The sequence below is a fragment of the Podarcis vaucheri genome (genome assembly GCF_965113315.1).
Source record: "Podarcis vaucheri genome assembly, chromosome: 4".
NCBI lineage: Eukaryota > Metazoa > Chordata > Lepidosauria > Squamata > Lacertidae > Podarcis > Podarcis vaucheri.
This window is the reverse complement of record NC_138762.1, coordinates 20,676,838-20,697,197: the sequence shown is the minus strand read 5'-3', so window position 1 is coordinate 20,697,197 and position 20,360 is coordinate 20,676,838. Positions and strand designations below refer to the sequence as shown.

Here is a 20,360-nt window from a genome sequence, read left to right as displayed (position 1 = left end):
TGCAAATAATGTGGGGAGGTGAGTCTAAGACTGGGAAAATGAGAAACTGAGAAAACTGAAATTGGCAGGTCTTTCCATCCCTAGTTGCAGATGGTGCTGCAACTTACTGGTGTGGCTTTATTTTTGGATTACCTCATGCAAGTTTGTGAGGGTGTTTCCTATTCGCCTACACTGGCAGAAGTAAAAGGAATTGGATTAATGCGACAAATCCTTGGCCACCAAGACAAGCTTAGTACATAAAGATAAATCATAAAAGCTTTGCAAGCTATTATTATTATTACTAAGCAAGCTTTCTCTCAAGGGATGTTCAGAGGAAAACACACTACTTTATAACCACCAGCTGTTTGTCAAACTTTAGTTTGTGCTTTAATCACTGGCAGAAAACAGCTTTAAGACCTATCATTACCCAAAGAATTATGGCAGCAGTGCACACAATTGCTGGCCAGAAATCCTTTACGTGTAGCAGGGGAGCAGCCCTCTGCTTTCACCATACAAGAGGGCAGGATATGTGCATGCACTCATGTCAGTCCTCTGGCAAGATCCACAGATCGTTGGCTCTGCTGGCTGGTTTCCAGTTCATAAAGCCCCTAACTCCAAGCTCAGCTGAAGATACACAGACACAACCTGCTCATCCCAGCTCAGCTGGGGCTCAGCCAGCTGAACTTGAAGCTGGCTGAGCTGAGGTAAAGGTAAAGGGACCCCTGACCATTAGGTCAAGTCATGGCTGACTCTGGGGTTGCAGCACTTATCTTACTTTATTGGCCGAGGGAGCCAGCGTACAGCTTCCGGGTCGTGTGGCCAGCATGACTAAGCCGCTTCTGGTGAACCAGAGCAGCACACGGAAACGCCATTTACCTTCCTGCCGGAGCGGTACCTATTTATCTACTTGCACTTTGATGTGCTTTCGAACTGCTAGGTTGGCAGGAACAGGGACCGAGCAACGGGAGCTCACCCCGTCACGGGGATTCGAACCACCAACCTTCTGATTAGCAAGTCCTAGGCTCTGTGGTTCAACCCACAGCGCCACCCACATCCCATGAGTCCAGTGTAAGTCACCCCAAAGATGGGGAAAGAGCCAGAGAGGGATGGCCTAGGCTGGATCCTAAGCCTGTTCAGCATGGTCACATGACCTGTGAACCATCATACAACACTGTTTAGAAGGGCTTTCCCTCTACTCTGCCAGAGTTAGGCAGAGCAACAGCAGCCATGCTGCTGAGCAGGCACCAGATATGGTGTAACTATATTCTGGCTTAATTTACACCAGCGTAAATTAGTCCTGTATACCCAATCCCTGCAATTCATTCCTATCAGATAACAAGTGTTGTATAGTTTGTACTTCCCAAAACAATACGCAAACTAAATCAAAGCCATCCTGCAAAATTCTCATTCCCCTGAATTTTGCAGTGCAGTTCTCCTGCCAAGTAACGTTTACAAAACAACATATAGGAGGGTGAAGCGTGCATAAAATTTCATGTGTTTGTGAAAACAACAGACAAAAAATGCAATATATCCGGGGAAATAGCTTTGCAAAAAATTGTGTAGATAAAGAGAATTTCGCATTAAAATGCTGGCAAATTTTCACGAGCAATTTTTTTTTTACTACACAAAGCCTGCCAGGAAAAACAACAACCCAAGAAACTTTATATGGTGATGCTCAAGCATGCCTTAGGGTTATAGCACAATGCAGGGTTTGCAGAAAAAGGACAACTAACGCCTACTGTGCCCTATTGCTTTCTGTGAAAGTGCTAAGTATGTGGTTAAGCCACCTTGTAAAATAAACTCACAAATATTACCAGCCTCCTCAGTGCTGATAGGAAGCTGGCTTTCTTTGCTGGGTGAGGAGGAAGGGCGTACTCTCCTTCTGTGGGAGCCCACTTGGTTTCCATGCTGGGTGCAGGGTAAGGAAAGGCCCTGCCTGTCCCTCCGCCATCATTCTGCCCACTCCCCTTCATGCAATTCCTTGTTGCCTAGGGTTACCTGGCAAGTGTTTTAATACACGGCTGGCTGAAAGTGAAGTAAACACAATCTAAAAGTCCACAATATCAGCGGGTGCTGGAGCTGGAGGAATGCACCTAGTAGTAGCAGCAGACCTAAATTGGACCTGATACTGGGCCAACAGGCTTACACTTTGCCTTCACGACCCTTTGCGAGGAAATGTTCTTACCAAACCTGAGCCAGATATCGTGCATCTTGATTCGGAAATAAGAGCAAATTTAATGGAACGTATCACCAAGGAAAGCTGCATAGGTTTGCAGGTTTTTAATAAGTTCGTATCCCAACATATATAAGCTGATCAAATGCTGGTATGAAAAGGCGACTGGTGGGACGAATGCATCTTATCTCAGCCTCTTCTGTGGCCAAACTGGACACAGAGATTGACTGGCTGCAAAACACGCACATGCTAAGCAGTAATACCTATCTAGGTAATGTGGAAGAGCTCTTCTTGTGCAAAAGGCATGCATGCACGCAGCGCAGCAGCATACATTCACTTAAAATGCCTGTGTGACAGGAGAACCAGAATTGCTGCAACCCCCCAACCAGTTACAGCAAAATGATCTGGAGTTTCCCCCCCCCCCCGGTTCAAATGGGCATTGTGCAGTAGGACCCAGTTGTGAGAAGCAGGCTTAGTCATTCCACTGGGTGGGAAGGGGAAGCTCTATGGGGTTAATGTGTGTGGGGGGGAGGCAGGGGGGTTAGCGAGTGAGCAGAGGTGCAACTCCTAGCAAACAAATGCATACACTAAGAGATTTTTTTTGAGGGGGGAGTACTTTCACAGTGGGACGTGGGCAGCGCTGTGGGTTAACCACAAAGCTTAGGACTTGCAGATCAGAAGGTCAGCGGTTCGAATCCCCACGACAGGGTGAGCTCCCGTTGCTTGGTCCCTGCTCCTGCTAACCTAGGAGTTTGAAAGCACATCAAAGTGCAAGTAGATAAATAGGTACCACTCTGGTGGGAAGATAAACAGCATTTCCATGCGCTGCTCTGGTTCACTAGAAGCTGGCCACATGACCTGGAAGCTGTACGCTGGCTCCCTCGGCCAATAAAGCAAGATGAGCGCCGCAACCCCAGAGTAGGCCACGACTAGACCTAATGGTCAGGGGTCCCTTTACCTTTAAAGGAGTCTTGAAAAGCAACAGTCAATCCAGACACATCTGCTGCTATTGTAGCAGTCTTTGCAAATTCTAGAAATGCCAGCTGGTTCACAGGAACATAGGAAAATGCCAGTGGTCCATCCAGCTTGATGTTGCCCACAATACTGATATTGCAGCAACTCTCCAGGGTTTCAAACGAAAGCCTCTCCGAGCCCTACCTGGAGGGGCCTGGGATCGAACCTGGGAATTTTGGCATGCAAAGCAGATGCTCTAGCACTGGAACTGTGGCTCGTCCTTCCCTGAACACCAGCGCTGATCTGTGCTGATGGCAAAGCAATTCTGATCCCCTAAATCCAAGGTGGGGCATTTTTAGAAATATCGCTATTATCCAACACTCCTGTTCTGCAGACACAATAGGCTTTTGCTTGTGGGGCAGATTTAGAGCACCATGCCTGTCTAACTGCACTTCCCTGCAGAGTCCTGAATAAAACCACCCCAATCCTTATGCTCCTATGGAGGAGGACGGGGCAGCCTAAATGAATGTGCAGATTCTAACAACGCAATCCTGCCTATGCCTATTAAGAGTTAGACGCAATGGGTTGTATGCCACATAATCAAAGATTAATGCTCTGTAAGCGCAAGAAGTTATCCTTGTGCAGTGGAAAATTCCCCTGTGTACCTCCTAAATCTATTTTAAGCTTTCCTCCCAATGCTCCAAAGCAGATCTTGGGGACAGTAAAGGGCACACATAGGGTGAAGCGGGGGAGAAAATCCCATTGCAGCTGTGCTAATCCTCGCATTAGTGCAAGGGTTGAATATCGCCACTGAGTTCAAAGGAAGCTGCCTCGAACCAAGTCAGACTGTTGGTCCATCTAATTCTCCAGGGTTTTAGACAGAAGCATTTTCCAGGTCTTCCTGGAGATTCCAGGTGCTGAACTTGGAACCCTTCTGCATGCAAAGCAGCTGTTCTACCCCTGAACTAAGGTTCTTTCCCAATGCGACATGGTCTCAGGTAAAGGTGTACAGTATATAGACTTGCAGCCTTAATCCTCCAAAGGCTTTGGAAAGCGCTGTGCTCTATATTTAGACACACTCTGTCAATTTAGTAGAGTTACTATATAGAGACTTTGAAGGTAGGAACAGCATGGGAAAACCTGGGATCCTGCCTCCCTCCCCATTCAGTTCGTGTTTGATGCACAGTTGTGAGACTCTAAACTTTTGATAAATTGCTAGCAGCTTTCAAGTTCTAAACTCAGCAGGATGCGAGGGAAGCCAGAGATGTCACATTATCAATTCAAAGACCTTATCAGCAGGGCAATAAGCTCATATGGCACAGTGACAATTTTGCAGAGGGGATCGCTACACATCATTACAAATTACCGTATCTTGTGAGAGTATTTGTTATTTTTGAGGACTTCAGAGCTCTGAAAAAAAGTTCTTTCCCATGCCTTCTGTTTCAAGAGGAAGATGGCAAATGCTGGGATATATGAATCGCAACAGGACTGGTCAAGAGAGGAAGAAAGCACAAGGCCATTGTCTGAGTGTCAGAATCTAGCCAGAGCATAATTCGGGGAGTGGAGACCTGAACCAAGAAATAGAACTGGGATTCTGTATAGACCTCCAACACCATAAGGGACTCTGTGTCAGGGACTGGACTGAAGAGGAAGAGGTGGTGAGGATCACACCCCCTTCTCCTGTAGCTTCCAGAGAAGAAGAAGGCAGCAGCGTTATGTGGTGTTAGGAGAAGGAGGAAGGGAGGCAGAGCAGCTAGCTGACATGTTACTGAACAGCATAACCGACCCCCCTTCTCCCCAATCGAGGCATTCCTTAAGGGTGCAAGAACGAAGGGCACAGAGACAATTGTCCATGGACGAACGCCATAGAGGCAGGTGTTGTTGCTAGAAAGGAAGGGGGAGGAGCTCAGTGTGAGCAACGCTATAATTGAGGAATGACTGGATTTATTGTCTTTCACCGTGTCAGCTGAATAAAACCATAAGCAAGAACTTCCTTGTTTCCTCCCTGCTTTGTGGTGCCATCAGGGGAGGGAGAGAATCAAGCAGCTGAGTTATCGAGCCCAAAGAATTTTGTTTGTCCCACCAAAGACCCCACGCCTGGACCCCTGCTTTTACTCCATGTTCCCTGCTTTCACCTATAGCCCCACAAGAGTGAAGGTGGTTTCAGGCCCAGCAAGCAGTTCAGAACCAGCAGAGGACTTCACCTCTTAACCATTGCCTCATTGGGGAAATGGAGAAGCTGGAAAAGAACCAGGTGTGCATTGGGACTGAGCAGATGAACAGCAAAGAGGAGGAGCTATCTGTGAGGACTCTCCTGGGCCTTCGCTGGGATAGTAGATCCCTGCTAAGTTACCATATGGCAGCTTTGCATTGTTCCACTCCCAGGCATGGGGAACTAACAGTGGCCAGTAAGACACTGGGAAACTGTGCTCATTATTTGACCACCTAAGTCCCAAATATGTAAATTCTAACTGAACCTGCTTGTTCCACTCAGAACCTCAAGAGGGATGATTTCCAGAATGTCTCTACGCCCATTGGTCAATATAGCTCAGTATGACTACGTTGTCTGGCAATGACTCTCCAGGATTTCAGACCATGGTCTCTTCTGGTCCTACCTGGAGATGCTGAAGACTGAACCTGGGGCCTTCTGTATGCAAAGCAGATGCTCTACCATTGAGCTACAGCCTTTCTGGCCTTGACACAGGCTTCTCCATGCCACTGTCATAACATGAAAAGTGGTATTTCATTATATAGTTCTTCTTTGATACATGAAGCGTTTCTTCACCAATGGCAACAGAACTACAGAAAACCACCACGTATAAGAAACCTGTAACAAACCAGGTGGCTGTATGGGGTAGTCATTATATGAAAGCTTTTTCCAGCATCCTACATAATCCAGCTAAGTTGTAAACTGGGCCCTGACTGAGACCATGGGAAGCCAATTACTTAGGAGATGCAAGATATGGCTGACGGCAGGCAGACCAGATGCTACAATCGTTCCAACTCTTCCCAGTGCAAAGCCTTCATTATTCAGGGAGTGGTATAATATCATTATTCAAATCTGTATGATAAATATATATATATGGTAAGGAGATGAATAGTGTATGGCTACTCACATGCAAACTGAAGTGTAGCTTCTCTGCTCAATATGCTGCCAAACATGTTGGTGGTAAAGCACTGATACTGCCCAGAATCTTTTGTTTCACTGGGGTTATTGATGATAATGCTCCCTTCTATCACGCTGTACCGGTAATCACTTTCAGTGTCTATCTCCGTTCCATTCCGGAGCCATCTTGGGAGGAAAGCAGAGAAAGTGGTCTGAGAGGGGTCCATTTCAAGGCAATGTAGAAGATGTAAACACAGTGTTGAGGTAATTGTAAGAACAACGCTTTTCAGGTGTTGCTATCTGAAAGTGTGCTAACACTCAAGAGGGAAAATCACCACCCCCTGTTACCATTCTGGCTGCCTTCCAACTCACAGTGACCTTCTGAAGCGTGATGCTTCCTGTGCTTGTGGCTGCTCCCCATGCATTCAGAACTCTAAAAAAATGAAATCTTTGCTTTTCTTCACCTATCTTCATGATTCTATCCTAATTTGAAAACTAATAAATATGGACCAGAAGAGACAGAGAATCCTAATATTCTGGTAGCTCCATCGGTAGAGCGTGAAGACTCTCCATCTCAAGGTCATGGGTTCGAGCCCCAATTTGGGCAAGAGGTTCCTGCTTTGCAAGGGGGTTGGACTAGATGACCCTTGGGTTCCTTCCAACTCTGCGGTTCTGGTGATTCTGACTGCAGGAAGCTCCTCACTTCAGATAGTCAACCTCCCTGAATTGGAAGGTGGTGGAAATGGCAAAGGGGGGTGTTTGGAACTAGAGTGCTGCCCCCTCTCATCTGCTAACTTAGCATATTATCTGAAAACCTGAAGAAGGCTATTTATTTATTATATGGATAAAAGGATTTCTGCACTGCCCATATCATAAAATAACATGGTGGCCTGCAACAATAAAGCAGAAAACACCATTAAAATCAGTATAAATCACCAGCTTTGAAAAGTATTCAAGAGACTCCTGAAGGTCAACAGAAAGGATGTCTTCCGGATCTTTGCTAGAAGAGCATTCCACAGCATGGGAACAGTGACGTTAAATGCCCAGCTTCTTGCTGAGGCCTCTGGATCACATTACATACCTGTGTAATTAACATAACCTTTTTGTGGAACAATTAGACACGACGCAGAAAATCGATGGTCAAAATCACCTGCTTTTTTTTTTTTTTAATTATGAAAAACAGTTGAAGAGTACATAACAAGGGCACAAAGCCACATCTATATTTCGGAAATACTTCTGGATCAAATAAGTAACCAGCCCAGGGAGAATGAATCCGGCAAGCATTTTGTTTTTTACCTGTAGGTTGGTGCTGGGTTCCCTCGTGCTTGACAGGTGAGGGATACTTTCTTCTCATCTGAATCCATGGGGAAAATTACATTGTCAGGCTCTTGTATAAACACCGGCCCATAATCGACACTCTCTGTGAGGAGAGAAAGGACATTTTTTTCCTAGAGATCAGAGTGAAAGCTTTGTATTAGCCTTGCACAGTAAGGGGTATTGGGGGGGGGGAGGTGCATGCTTGAGTTATTTCAGACATGGTTCATACATGCATGTTCCTTCCTTGATTACTGGCTCAGCAAGTAGAAATGTAGAATCATAGATTTGGAAGGGACCACGAGGGTCCTCTAGTCCAACCCCCCTGCAATGCAGGAATCTTTTGCCCAGTGTGGGGCACAATTGAAAAACTTTATTGTCCCTTCTACAACTTTTATACAGTGAGATTACTCGAGTACCCCCCACTCAGCTCTCCTGGTCTTAATTCCCCTCATTTACTGACTCATACCCACCAAACCCAAAAAGTCAGTTGCCCTGTTGTTATCTTTTCATTCAGCAGCCTAACAGCCCACGGATAGAGGCTGTTCTTTGCTCTGTTGGTGCGACTAATCATGCTTCTATATCTTCTGTCTGAGGGCAGGAGATCAAGAAAGTGCCGGCCAGGGTGAGAATCATGCCTGAGAATTTTCCTCACTCTCCTGAGGCAACGTTCTTCCGCAATGTCATCCTGTGGATTCACGGGACAGCCCATAATATCTTGTGCTGTATTCACCGCCCTCTGTAGGCACTTCCAAACCAGCGTACCACACCATGATGCAGTATGAAAGGACACTTTCTATTGTGGACCGGTAGAAGGAGATCATCAAATGTTGATTGACATCGTTCTTTCGCAATACATGACCCTGAGATTAAAAGGCTTATGCTCTACCAGCTGAGCTTTCCCAGTGATTCCTTGCACATGTGAAAAGGCTACCTCACAGTCTGAATACAAGAAGAGCCTGCTGAATCACACCAATGTCCCGTCTAGTCCAGCATCCCATCGTCACAATGGCCAAACCAAATGCCTGTGGGAAGCTGGCCATGAGCATAACAGTACTCTGCCCAACTGTGATGTCAAGCAACTGGTATTCAGAGGCATGAATGTCTCTGGCTCTGGAGCTAGAGCACAGCCTTTGACAGACTTGCCCTCCATGAATTTGCCTAATCCTCTTTAAAATATGTTTACTATTTCTCAAGAGCGGAACTGCTAAAAGCCAACAAGATGCACAAATCAATCGGAGGAAAACAACCTCTCCCATAACTGCGAGTGTAACTGTGACTGGGTTGCTTAAATCATCTTCTTCATAGTCAACGTTAAGGAGTAAATATGGAGCGATGGGCCACGTCACTGGTAGCTTTCTTCTCTATAAATTTGTCTAACCCCTTTTAAAGCCACCCCAGTTGGTGGCCATCACTGTAAGTTCCATAATGTAGCTACACATTTCATGAAAAACTTTATTTTCTGTATCCTGAGTCTTCCAACATTCAGCTTCATTGGTTGCCCATGAGTTCTAGTGTTAGGAGAGCTGGAGAAAAACTATTCACCATCCACTTTCTCCATGCCATGAATAATTTCATGAACTTCTTTTCTCTAAACTAAAAAGGCCCAAATCATTCCTCAAAGGGGAGTTGTTCAATGGAGGGGAGAAAACAAGAGAGACTTGCGCATGATTCTCTGAAGACTAACAAACTCATTTTGGCATCATGTTTTGTTGAGGAGCATTTGAAGATTGCTTATCTAGGGCTGCCAGATGTCTAGGAAAACACAACAACCATCAGCTTAGTCTCCTTCTGTACCTTGAGGTGTTTTAACATGCAAAAATATCAGCGGAAGGGCAGGACTGGTATTGAGGTTCTCCAATACTACTACCCTTGAGGACACCTCAACCTGCTTGGTCTGTAAGGTCTCTGGGCAGCATGGTTGTTGGCCCAGTCACAGCATCTCTGTTTTGCCTCTTGCTCAACTCCATAGCTCTCCCATCCCAATAATAATAGTAGTAATTATCTCTCTTTCAAAGGAACACATGCATAATAGGTGATGGAATATGCTTCCTTTTTCTTTGTCACAGGGGACAGAAGGCTGACATTTGGTGACATCATTGTGGGACATTTGCTGAGGCCTATATCCTGCCAGGGCTCCCACCATGAACCCCTGGATCTTCTGGCTCCCCTCCCTGGTGTTGCTACTAGCTCACCTGCCCTCTCCAAGCATGGCAAAAATGAAAACACAGAAGATCACTGATCTTGCCCTCTCTCGCTGGACAGTGTTGTAAATTGGACCCAGCAGGAAAGGGTAAGCAAATGTGATTAGGATGTGAGCACCTAGCTCAGGGTTTCCCAAACTTGGGTCTCCAGCTGTTTCTGGACTACAGCTCCCATCGCCCCCGACCACTGGTCCTGCTAGCTAGGGATGATGGGAGCTGTAGTCCAAAAACAGCTGGAGACCCAAGTTTCAGAAATGCTGATCTAGCCTATGGTGATAAGACATCTGCTTTTCATACAGATGTTCTCCAGTTCTATCCCCAGCATCTCCAGGCAGGGCTAGGGATGTCACCTGTCTGCAAACCCACAGAGCGGCGGTCGGTCAGTGTAGACCACATTGAGGTAGAGGGACCAATTGTCTGACTCAGTCTGAGGCAGCTTCCTATGGTTCCCTAGTCAGCATTGCTCCTGATTGTGGTTTTACTTCATGGCAGTGGTGCGTAGCTATGATCTGCTATTCTAAACTTCCCACAATGCCTCAGTGCAATGCTATATGAGACACCGTAGAAGATGACTCACTGTATTAGGAACAGACAGGCAAGCATGAGTGCAGAGGGGCTCTGTCAGCTGCCCAAAGGTGCCACATTCTGACATTAGGCCTATATTTCCTCGCTGATGAACCTCCATGTGGGAAAATGCCTCACCATTTGAATTTCTACCTTGTCACACAGCTACTCAGACTTATGAGGAGGATGGAAATGGCAACATTAACTATCCAGGAACAAGGTAACGCTTTTTTACAGCACTTTGCATAATCACTGCTCTATAACGATCAAATAATTTGCTTCGTAACTTTTGGTGTCTAATTCCCGTGACATGGATGCTCTTAAACAAGCCAACGATTTTCATCTGCTAATTTGGAAGATTTTCACTTATGCACCAAAATACCCTTGTGCATAAGTGTTTGCATGATTGGGCTCTTCTGCTTCTCAGCAGACATAATGATTCAGATCAATCCTTGTCAATTTGGGACCTCATAGGAGCATGAAGGGTGTAGCTAGGAAATTACAGATATGAATATCAGCAATCTATCTACAGGAGACTCATAGGAAGACATCTGCAGATATTTATTTTCCATTACTTTTCTACTCCACCCATCTTCAAACGAGCAGCGTGGCTTACAACATCTGAAAACAGCACCACAGACAAAATAGGTAACAAACCTGAAAATCCATTCATGTGAAAGATACAGCTTGCTATTTTTAAAAGGTGGAGGTTCTAGTTATGAGCCTCCTCAGGAACAAATCCCATCAAATTCAGTACTGCTTTCTCTCAGTTAAGCATGAATAAGACATTAGCCTGAAGTTTATGTCCAGAACCATGCACCTTATTACTGACTGTCTAGAATCAAGCTTACTGTATTCTACAATTATTTTAATTAAAACTTAACGTAAAAACAAAAAACAGCAACACGCACAAGCTTGAAAGCATTAGGAACATACAGGCTTTTGCCATTGCAAATGCATTTGTCTTTAAGGTGTCATGAGATTCACTGGTTTTCTTACTGCTACAGGTTAAAGACGAACCTGTCACATAGTTTGGCCACATTCCCACCATACCTTTAAATTGCTATGGTACCACTTTAAAACATCATGGGTTTCTCTCAAAGAACCCTGGGAACTGTAGTTTGTTAAGGGTGGTGAGAGTTGTTAAGAGAGAACCCTATCATGTAGCTACAATTCCCAGAGTTCTCCATGAATAGAGATTGATTGAAAACTATGGAATAAAAGGAAACATCTTGGCAGAATTAGACTGATCCCTGTATTGTATAAACATAAGTTTGTAGGGAGATAAAAAGAAATTATACAAGAAATATGTAACTGCATTATAAAGTAATGGATAGCTAAAGTACAGTGAGCTTAACTGGAAGTCAGTTTTAAATTTCTTCTCTATAAGTTTTATAATTGTGTTCAGCATCAGGAGTATATATAATGATAATTATATTAATCTTCTTGTATCTTATAGTGTGGTGGTTTGTTTGATTTTTCTGTTATTTGTTTGTTTGTTTGTATGTTTATTTACTTGTATGTACGTCTGTTTATTTTTATTTTTTATCTGTGTATGTATTTATTTTAAATTAATAAAGATTTTTTTTTGAAAAAAGAGATTGATTGTTAAAACATTTTGCTATTGACAGTGGAAATACTACTACTACTACTACTACTAAACATATGTGTTGGAGAGAGCACACACACATTGTTGTTAGCCTCCATCTTTCTCAATGGACAATGGAGTGATGTCAAACAACTGCATTAGCAGCACTAAACTGACCTCCCCAAGACATAAACCTGGGCAGTTTGTATGGAGGTCCTGGGCTGCCCAGATGACAAGACCCTGCTCTCAGCCTTCCTTATCTGGTCCAAAGGAAAGCAGAGCAATAAGTCTGGCACCAGCTTGGCTGCAGGTGTTGCCCTGCATACAAAGCACCATCCAGCCGTCCTATGGACACAACTCAGGATGAGTGATGTCATCAACATGTCAAATTAATGTGCATGGAATTATTCCACCTCCAACTCATAAAGTCAGGATGTACTCCTGGGGAGAGTCCCCTTGCCCCAAAATTCTTCCTCTTGTTTTATAATGTAAAGCCAGGTCGTTTCGAATTTCTGTGCTAATTTTCTTCCATGGTTCCACCATCTGCATTCCTCAGACCGACTAAGGTGCTGAAAACTTGCTCATTCTTTGAAGTGGAACACTCTAATCCCTTCCTCTTGATTAAGTGATGGTTGATTGCTGAAATTTACTTTAATGTGTTTTTCTTCTTTTTAAAAAACGGGAATGTAATTTAAGAACAATACTTTTTTCTCTGAGCAATCAGTTTGCTCAGGAGTCTCTAAGTTGGAAAAGCCAGTCATGGTCTCAGGAAAGCATGTTAATGTGACTTTTAAAGCATGACTCTGGCAGTTTTAGTAGTAGTAGTAACTGTAATTATAATTATAATTCCTTTTGAACAAGTGACTATTTCTCACCCCATGCTACAATTCTAAATTGGTAGTGTGGGAATGTGCATGGGTCATAAAAGGAAGCAAATCAGTATAAAAAATTATGAGTTCCTATTGAAAATAGTTTCACCTCCCCCTCCCTAAAGTGATTTTCTACAGTGCTCATAGTTGCTGACTCAATTCTGAGTTTAGTTGAGGGGAATTCATTTATCACTGGTACAGATCATCCTCATTAAAAGTGTTCTAACACTCATTCTGAGAGATTTCTTTATTACTTTTTAGGGCTGAGTCAAAATAGCTGCTCCACAATATTTATGGGTGGCAAAACTAGAGGGGTACTCAGTATTCTTGAGGCAGGGAGAGTGGTAGAGTTCTCCCACAGTTTTTAATTCAGAAAATTCTTTTTTCCAAATTTTCAGCTCAATGTTCAGTGACTGAAATGGGAAGCATAGGCGTGAAGCCATTTCCTTCAACAATAGTCAAATAATATTGAAAGATATTAAAACTGGATCAACATTTGTGCCCAAAAATTCACAGAAAGGAAATTTGGGAGGCCATTTTGCTGAATATTTTCCAGGAGATGATGGGCATTCTTTTACAGTTCAGGAGGAGACTGAAAATGATAATTATTTTTTTTTTAAGGGCAGAAAGTACTCTTCTGATAAAAGGGGAGGCTGATGGGCAACATTGTGCCTATAGGTCACATTGAGGACTCCAGATTAATACCCTCAAGCACTGAGAGGCTTGATGATACTATTCCTGAAACACTGACTGATGGTGACTGGTTGGAAATTATCAAAGAGATTTTTTTAAGCAGAGGAATCAGCTGCCACCTTTTGGCCCCAATGCCATCCTATGTTAAGAATATAAGAATGTAGGAACAGCCTGAAGGATCAGACCAATAGCCCATCCTGTTTTCACAGTAGCCTGTGGGAAACTAGAATTTATTTTTTAAAAAGGCAAAACCAGAATTACAACTCATTAAATAAGTAGATGCCAGGGCAGAGGAATTAAATCTCTACCCCCGCTACAAAATTCTCCAAGCTGCCGGCTTATCGACTTTTATTCTCTGTCTTTCACGCCAATATGTGAGCAAGAATGTAAAATGGGAAGGGATATTAATAGGTTATAAAGAGTCATGGCAAGGATGTTGATACATAATAAATCAAAGACATCCCTTAACAAAGACAGATCTGTTGAGAAATAGATATAGACAGGCATATGCCATCACTTACGACTGTAATTTCCCAAGGGCAGAAACCCCCCCTCCTGTTCTTCATCAGGACTTTTAGAAACACCTGTCAGTATTTTTTTTATATAATAATAATAATAAAAACCAATTTCTGAAACTCGGCAACGTCAGTACTTGCTATTGTCACAACGGTGTGTCTCCCGGGACTCTGTCGATGTTAAATATACCTCTGTGCTTATTAGTTTTCCTTTTTTGCAGAGGGTACTTGTGGAAAGTACCCACAAAAGCTTCCTTCACACACACACACACACACACACACACACACACACACACACACACACCCTGCCTTGTGTAAACTGCTGACGTTCTGAATGAATTGAAAACCTCATATTTACCATACTTTCCCATGTATTAGACAAGGGTTTTTTACTCCAAAATAAAGAAAAATGGGGAGGGGGATTGTCTTATACATGGGTAGTGCAGAGGGAGGATGGGCGATTGGTTGCATCCGCAAGCAGGATCTAGCGATTGGGTGGGTGAATGGTGTCTGCTGCAAGGGCTGCTTTGGACTGGCTGCTGCTTCCATAATTTGCCTTGCGTCGCTTGTGATTGTTCGCGTTTGCCAGTTGGGTGAATGATATTTGGTTCAGCATTCCCACCCCCCAAAAAATTGCTCAACAACTGTGGGCATTACCCCTCAAAAAACCCCAACAACGCTGGTCAATTCTCCCCCAAAAAAGCTCAATACATGGGGGCATCTTATAGACCAGGCATTGGCAAACTTGGCCCTCCAGATGTTTCGAGACTACAATTCCCATCATCCATGACCACTGGTCTTGTTAGCTAGGGATGATGGGAGTTGTAGTCCCAAAACAGCTGGAGGGCCAGGTTTGCCTATGTTTGACATCCAATGAAGCCGCGTGTCAGATGATTCCGGAAAGAACCATTTCACACAGCATATACCACAGCTGAAGTATAGAACTTGCTCCCATAGGAGGCAGCAGTGGCCATCATCTTGGCCTTAATGAAAATGATTTACAGGTGGTACAAGCTTGCAAAAATCTATCATTTGCCCGATAATAAATGTTGGAAATGTAAAGACATTCTTTCACCTTTGGTGGACGTGCCCAAGGATTAAGGCTTTCTGGGAAATGAAGATGGTGGATTATATGGAACTGGCAGAAATGACTGGCAGAATCCGAGACCAGGGAGAAGAAATGGTGGAAGAAGACTGGAAGAAATTTAAAGACTATCTGCAGAAATACTGTAAAATTAATGAATGTTAAAATGATGTTGGACTGAAAATAAGTGGTTTTGGTAATAAGGCTAATAAGAATATGTAAATATAGATAGTTATATGGATGAAAATTTATAGTTATAATAGGTTAAGAATATAGAGTAAAGATAAATGAAAGAGGGTAAGGATTTGCTGAAAGGACTTTGTAAACGGGAATACAAAAAGGGGGAGGTGTGAGGAGGTCAAGGAAATAAGCAAATGAACCTAAAGATATTGAAAAATTGGATTATTTCTTTTTAAAGATATTTTTCTTTTTTCTCCTTTTTTTCTTCTTTTTCTACTTTTTTAAATGTCTGGTTTTTTGTATTTTTTAGCACACTGTTTTTCTTTTGTGTAAAATCTCAATAAACATTTTTATAAAAAAAACAAAAAACAAATTGGATGGCCTTAAAAAGAGGATTTGACAAACTCATTGGAAAGGCTGTCAATGGCCACTAGGCCTGATGACTGTGCACTGTCTTCGCAATCTGAGACAGTAGTTCTTCTAATAATAGTTATTAGAAGCCCCGGGAATATGCTCTTGTGCTCAGGTTCTCCTTGCAAATTTCTCACAGGCATCTAGTTGGCCAGTGCGAGAACAGGAGCCTGGAATGGATGGGCTACTGGTCTCATCTCACAAGGCTTTTTTTTTTATTGTTCACGCTGGCTGGGGCTGATGGGGGTTGGAGTCTCATCAGGAGTGTCCTACAGCATTTCTCAGAATAATTCTGATATAGACAAAAGCAAGGTTCATTCATTAGAAAGAAGCATGTGCTCTTTTCATGTAGTAAAAAAGAAAGAACGAAAAGATAAGTGCTAAGATGGCTCAGAGAAATCAGGTGCTCTCTGTTGTTTGACACATCATTTTCGCTTTGGTACTCATTCTTTGGATATTTGCCTTCAATTTACTGTTGCTCTGTCTATAAGTCAGGTGATTCCTCCTCAGGGTCTTTCAATTAACCTTCATTACTGGGGAAAGAGACAGTCTGATCTCTTAATCAGCTCTGGAATTCTCAGCGTAATGTGTACAGAAAGCAACTTTAAAAAATATATAAAATATTGCCGTGTCTTTGAAGACACATGGGTGTCTGCTATAGATCTCCAAGCCAGACTGAAGACTCTGGATGATGCTTTCCTACAGCAGATTACCAAACATTCAAAAGGGAGAGAGAGATCGTTGTCCTGGGAGACAACCACTGAGATAATAAACATAATAAATAGTAATGAATAATAATAACTACCCTGATATTTGTTGGAACTCAAACTCTGCCAAGAATGAACTATAGGAATATGGAGTACAGTGGTACCTCGGGTTAAGTACTTAATTCTTTCTGGAGGTCCGTTTTTAACCTGAAACTGTTCTTAACCTGAAGCACCACTGAAGGGAGAGGGAAGGGTTGCTTTCTATACTTTGTACCTTGTACCTAAGAAGGATCTTCATATTCTCTGTACCTTGGATCTAAGTCAATTTCTGAGCTAGAAATAACCAGACCTGCAAAAAAGGCCCCTCGAAGGAATGCAAGATAAGACAGAGACTGTAAGCTAGAAATAGCCAGACCTGCAGAATAGGCCCCTCGCTTTCTTACTTTAGGAATGCAAGATAAAAAAGACACATACGGAGGAGACGGGAGGAGGGGATGCAGGACGCTTAGAAAGACACTATAGGGAAAATAGGGAGGACTGCTTAGAGGGCTAACAATATAGACATGCCATGCTATTTTTAGATAGAAGTTGAAAACTTTCCAGTTGATTGGGAAAGTTTCTGGAGGGCGTTTGGGGGAGGAGGGAGAGAGCTTTCTCAAGGTATAAGAAAGTCTGCAGAGGCGTATTTTCGGGGCAGCCAGTCTTCCAGAAATTATTCTGCTGGCTGTCTCTGAGCTCAGAGAATAAACTGCTTTCCTCCAAAGAAGGATCTTTCCTGGTGTTTTCTTTTGCTCTCTCTCTGGATCTGAGGACGCGGGCCAACGATTCCCTGGCATGGATTAGGCTCAGCCTACACCACTTTAGCTGATGGGGCCTCCTGCTGCTGCCGTGCTACTGGAGCACAATTTCTGTTCTCATCCTGAGGCAAAGTTCTTAACCCGAGGTACTATTTCTGGGTTAGCAGAGTCTGTAACCTGAAGCGTCTGTAACCTGAAGCGTACCGAGGTACCATTGTATAGTATATATGGAAAGAGGCCTACTGGGCAGTCCACCACTGTCTACCTTATTCCCAGCATCAGATCCTGCAACCACTATTCCTGCCCACAGCGTATTCCTTGTAAGGATACTATGTTGTCATTCCATGGGCAATCTTGGACTCAGCTCTAAGTGGAAGCTCTCTAAAACTCATTTTGTTCATGAACCTAGAGATATTTAACTGCTGCAATTGCCTTTTATGGTATATTTACTCTGAGAGCTTTGTGATATTTGTTGTTCTATTACCTGGTGTTTGTATTTAATCTGCCACCTGTTTTTATAGTGGTTTCCCCCCTTTTTTGTTGTAAGAATGTTGCTAGTCAATTTGAACATAATTTTTATTTTTTTTTAAGGAAGGCAGGATGTGAAAATTGTAAACAAACAGGCAAAGTTCTCCAGCTGCTTCAAATTGAAGAGCCTGATGTACTCATTTTGACTAGTCTGGGTTACAGATGTACATAATGCCATGGCTCTCCTCATTGAAGTGGTACAGATGTTTCCGTTGTAAGCAGACATGTCCCTCCATAGCTTTATGGCAGTAACAAGAAACCTGTGGTTCATTAGCTAGGGCTAGGGCTGATGAAAGGGACATGGGTGGCACTGTGGGTTAAACCACAGAGCCTAGGACTTGCCTATCAGAAGGTTGGTGGTTCGAATCCCCGCGACGGGGTGAGCTCCTGTTGCTCAGTCCCTGCTCCTGCCAACCTAGCAGTTCAAAAGCGCGTCAAAGTGCAAGTAGATAAATAGGTACTGCTCTGGTGGGAAGGTAAATGGTGTTTCCGTGCGCTGCTCTGGTTCACCAGAAGCGGCTTAGTCATGCTGGCCACATGACCAGGAAGCTGTACGCAGGCTCCCTTGGCCAATAAAGCGAGATGAGCGCTGCAACCCCAGAGTTGGCCACAACTGGACCTAAGGGTCAGGGGTCCCTTTACCTTTACCTAGGGCTGATGAAAGTTGGAGTTAGCAACATCTGAAGGGCCACAGTTTCCCTATCAGTCTGATAAGGCTATGTGGGAATGTGTTGGCTTAAAACAACAGCAGTTAAAACACTTAATAGAGTATCACTGAAGGCCACAGCTGCCTATTTGGGGATATTAAATGCCTAGTTCCTAATGCTCAAATGTATAAAAATCAAACTTACTTATATTTCACCCACAACACAAAAAACTCTGTGGAGAGGACACTTGAATTGACAATGCATAAATAAATGTATTGCTTGTTTTACTGTGTGGTGCATATAAGAATGTTTCACTGGACAAGTTTCTTTGTTTATATGTTCTTGTATTTACACAGGGCCGGGGAAATTAGTTTGGAAAAAAATCTAACTTCATTTACCTGAAATGTCCTTCTACAGCTCAAAATATAAAATGAGATTCTGCACATTACTGATTTCAGATTGAACAGAGAGGTGTTCATCCACAAATACCTATGACCTGTGAGGTAGCCTGACCACCTGTAATACCTTTCTAGATGACTAATCAAAGCTATTTTTCCTCCAGGTTCTCAAGCAAACAAGAGTATGCTGTAGTTTATTAGCTTGCTGTCATACTGGTGACTTGTTTACATAATGCTTCATTTAAAAAAAAAAATCTAAGCAGGTTACCAAAAATAATATAAAATGTTTCCAAATTAGTCCTGATGAAATCAACTGACATCAAAAGCAAGTGGACATAATAAAATTATCAAGTATAGACAAAATCACTAGTCTAAAAATAAATATACATGATAAAATTGCATGTCTGGGTAAACTTGCTTAAACAAAAATGGTTTTACAGGCATCAAAACCAAATGAGCTTTGGGGAACAATCCTTTGGCAAGATCTGTAAGCAATGGATCACCTGCTCAGCTGGCTGATTCCCCAGCTGGCTTTAAGTCCCCAACCCCAGCTCAGCCCAAGATGTGCTGGCTCTAAAACAAAACCGAAGTAAGTTCCCAACAAAAGGGGTATTCTGGGGCCATGACAGGGGCAGGACCAGAGAGGGAACAGGTTGAATCCTAAGCCCATTCAGCTCAGTCATGTGATCTGGCAACCAGGACTAGAACAGTATATTAAAGGCTTGTTTCCCCTCTACCAGGCTTAGGCAGAGAAGTACCAGCAGCCCCACTGCTGAACAGGGTTTGGATCTGGTGCAACTTTATACTAGTTTAACTTGTACCAGCTTGCTTTTCACCAGCTTCCAGGGCATTAAATAGTTGTCTCATAGTAAGTTCTTGACCACAGTAACCTTGTGGGAGAGGAGAAGAAATTGTTTGCACAGTATCTATAGTACCAATCTTATTTGCTAAGGCAAATTGCTTCTATTTTTGTCCAGGCCATTGTCCGTGGACTGACCACTTCATTGCCAACCACAGGCATTGAAGTGCATTTTAAAATAATGCATGAATGAATTTTAAATGTTCACACAAATGAAATAATAAAAATAGAGGCTGCAAAATATTTTTAAAATCACATTCATATTCACTGTGCTGGACTCAAACAGAACGCAGTTCTTTCTGATTTTCCCTTGCTTGGATTTTAATTTGACCTTATCTATTCTACTTTTTCTTCATAGCATATGGATGCTTTGAGGACTATTGATATAAATAATGTGATGCTATGATTAAGCTGCATCCCTAAAGAAAGCAAGAGAGAGAGAAGTCACCCTAAATAATATGTATTGGATGATATTTATCATCTTAAGGATTTTTACACTGGAAAAAAATATGAAGGTGCTCATTATAGAAGACTTCTATAAAACATGTTTGATTGATGATAAAATTAGTTTGATAAATAGAAGCTCATAGTTGCAAACTACTGAACTAGTGTTCTGGAGTCAGTTTGAAAAATATCGGTGCAAAGGAGAAATATAAGAGTTTCCTAACCCATTCTGTATTGACTTTCAAAGATATTGACATAAGTAATATAGAGCAGGTTAGGTTGTAACACAATTTCATTTCATGTTGTGTTTTCCACAGTTACCCTACTTTGACTTCAGTAAGAAAAG

General features: G+C 42.9%; 1 protein-coding gene across 4 annotated transcripts in view; it reads right to left on the bottom strand.

The window, feature by feature from the left end:
• The window catches only part of CNTN5 (contactin 5), a 657,243-nt gene that overhangs the window by 221,237 nt on the left and 415,646 nt on the right, over positions 1–20,360 (bottom strand). For all 4 annotated transcript variants that reach the window (XM_082219029.1, XM_082219028.1, XM_082219031.1 and 1 more), the window contains 2 exons: positions 7,509–7,632; positions 6,223–6,398 (listed from right to left, as the gene is read on the bottom strand). In XM_082219029.1, coding sequence (XP_082075155.1) covers positions 6,223–6,398; positions 7,509–7,632 — 300 coding nt within the window. The remainder of the gene's footprint in view (positions 1–6,222; positions 6,399–7,508; positions 7,633–20,360) is intronic.